The 1571-nt window shown below is 41.9% G+C and overlaps 1 protein-coding gene across 1 annotated transcript in view; it reads right to left on the bottom strand.

Annotated features, from left to right (window-relative positions):
* RBBP7 (RB binding protein 7, chromatin remodeling factor) overlaps positions 1 to 1571 on the bottom strand; it is a 23580-nt gene that overhangs the window by 7983 nt on the left and 14026 nt on the right. Inside the window, exon 6 of the mRNA XM_077761696.1 lies at positions 9 to 118. Coding sequence (XP_077617822.1) covers positions 9 to 118 — 110 coding nt within the window. The remainder of the gene's footprint in view (positions 1 to 8; positions 119 to 1571) is intronic.

Below are 1571 nucleotides of genomic sequence, written 5' to 3'. Positions count from 1 at the left end.
CCTGTAGCAGATGCCAGGCCACATCCTCTACAACAGCTGAGTGGCCAGTAAAGATGGCTTTAGCATCCACAATCTTGCCTTCCTTTGGTCCTGCATTTATATCCCACAGACAGACAGTCTAAAGGAAGGAAAAAACAAATAACCTTCATTAAAAAATTATTTAACTACAAGCACCTGACTGGCTCAGTTGGAAGAACATGGGACTCTTGATCTCAGGGTCATGAGTTTGAGCCCCATGCTGGGTGCAGTGATTACTTAAATAAACTTTTTAAAAAATTATTTAACTATATAAAAAGTAGAAATAAACACAAGGGAGAGGAAATGTAAACAAAAGTAAAGCTTCAGAAACAGAAGAGTATATGGTTGTAGTATAGCCTCCATAATCTGAGATGCAGAGGTGAGGAAAGGAAACTATAATGGAGACTGAGAAACTGAGCATAATAGCAGCAAGAGACAATCAGGCTAGAGTTTCCACCTACAGTCAAGTATCTAAAATTCACCTAGATTACACAATGCAACACTGAGAGCCCAACATTCAGTTTCTACAGAACAGAAATTCATGTCCGAAGAATTCACGCAGGATTGGGAGACTGGGAATTAAAACTAAAACATGCCTCTTAAAAAGCCAAGCTAAGAGGCTAAGTCTCTCACTTCACAGCAGAAACCACTACAGCAGTTAGGAAGTGAGACAGGTGAAGAGCCCAGAAACCACAACCAGGCTACTTTGAGACACCAAAGCATAGGGCCTGCAGACAGATCCCCAAGGCCTACTCCTCAAAATATCAGAACCCAGGGAGAGGCCACAGGCCTTCTCCAGGCCTCAAAGATCACAGATCAGCAGGTCCTGAGACCGGAGTCTTCTACTGACAACTGTCAAAGTTAAGAGGAAAGACTTATTGTTTATGAAAAAATATTGCAAGTGATATAGAGCAATGATTACCATCCAAATGATTTAAGACAAACGAGAAGTCCATTACAGTATATTTGAAATAATACCACCGACACTGGTATAGGGTTCATCTCTACTAAATCACTTTCAAGGCGCCTGGGTGGCTCAGTCGGTTCAACATCAGACTTTGGCTCTGATCCTGATCTTGCGATTTCTGGTTTCCAGCCCCACATCAGGTTCTGTGCGGACAGCTCAGAGCCTGGAGTCTGCTTCGGATTCTGTGTCTCCTTTGTGCTCTGCCCCTCCCCCACTGGCACTCTCTCTCAAAAATAAACAAACATTAGGGGCACCTGGGTGGCTCAGTGGGTTAGGCATCTGACTTTGGCTCAGGTTATGATCTCGTGGTTTGTGAGTTTGAGCCCCACATCAGGTTCTGTGTATTCAGCACAGAGCCTGGATCCTGCTTCGGATTCTGTTGTCTCAGTCTCTCTCTGCCCTTTCCCCACTCACGTGCTCTCTCCAAAAAAATGAATGTTAAAAAAATTAAACAGTAAAAAATTAAAAATAAAGTTTTAAAAAATTAAAATCGCTTTCTTATCTGAGTTTCTGCAACAAAGCTATTTCCCAGTAACAGCTATTTACCCAAGAACAAAAAAAAAAAAAATAGATTTAGGAAATTCAC

The sequence above is a fragment of the Crocuta crocuta genome, unplaced genomic scaffold, assembly GCF_008692635.1.
Source record: "Crocuta crocuta isolate KB4526 unplaced genomic scaffold, BGI_CrCroc_1.0 scaffold657, whole genome shotgun sequence".
NCBI classification, from domain to species: domain Eukaryota; kingdom Metazoa; phylum Chordata; class Mammalia; order Carnivora; family Hyaenidae; genus Crocuta; species Crocuta crocuta.
This window is presented reverse-complemented; position numbering and strand designations above follow the sequence as displayed.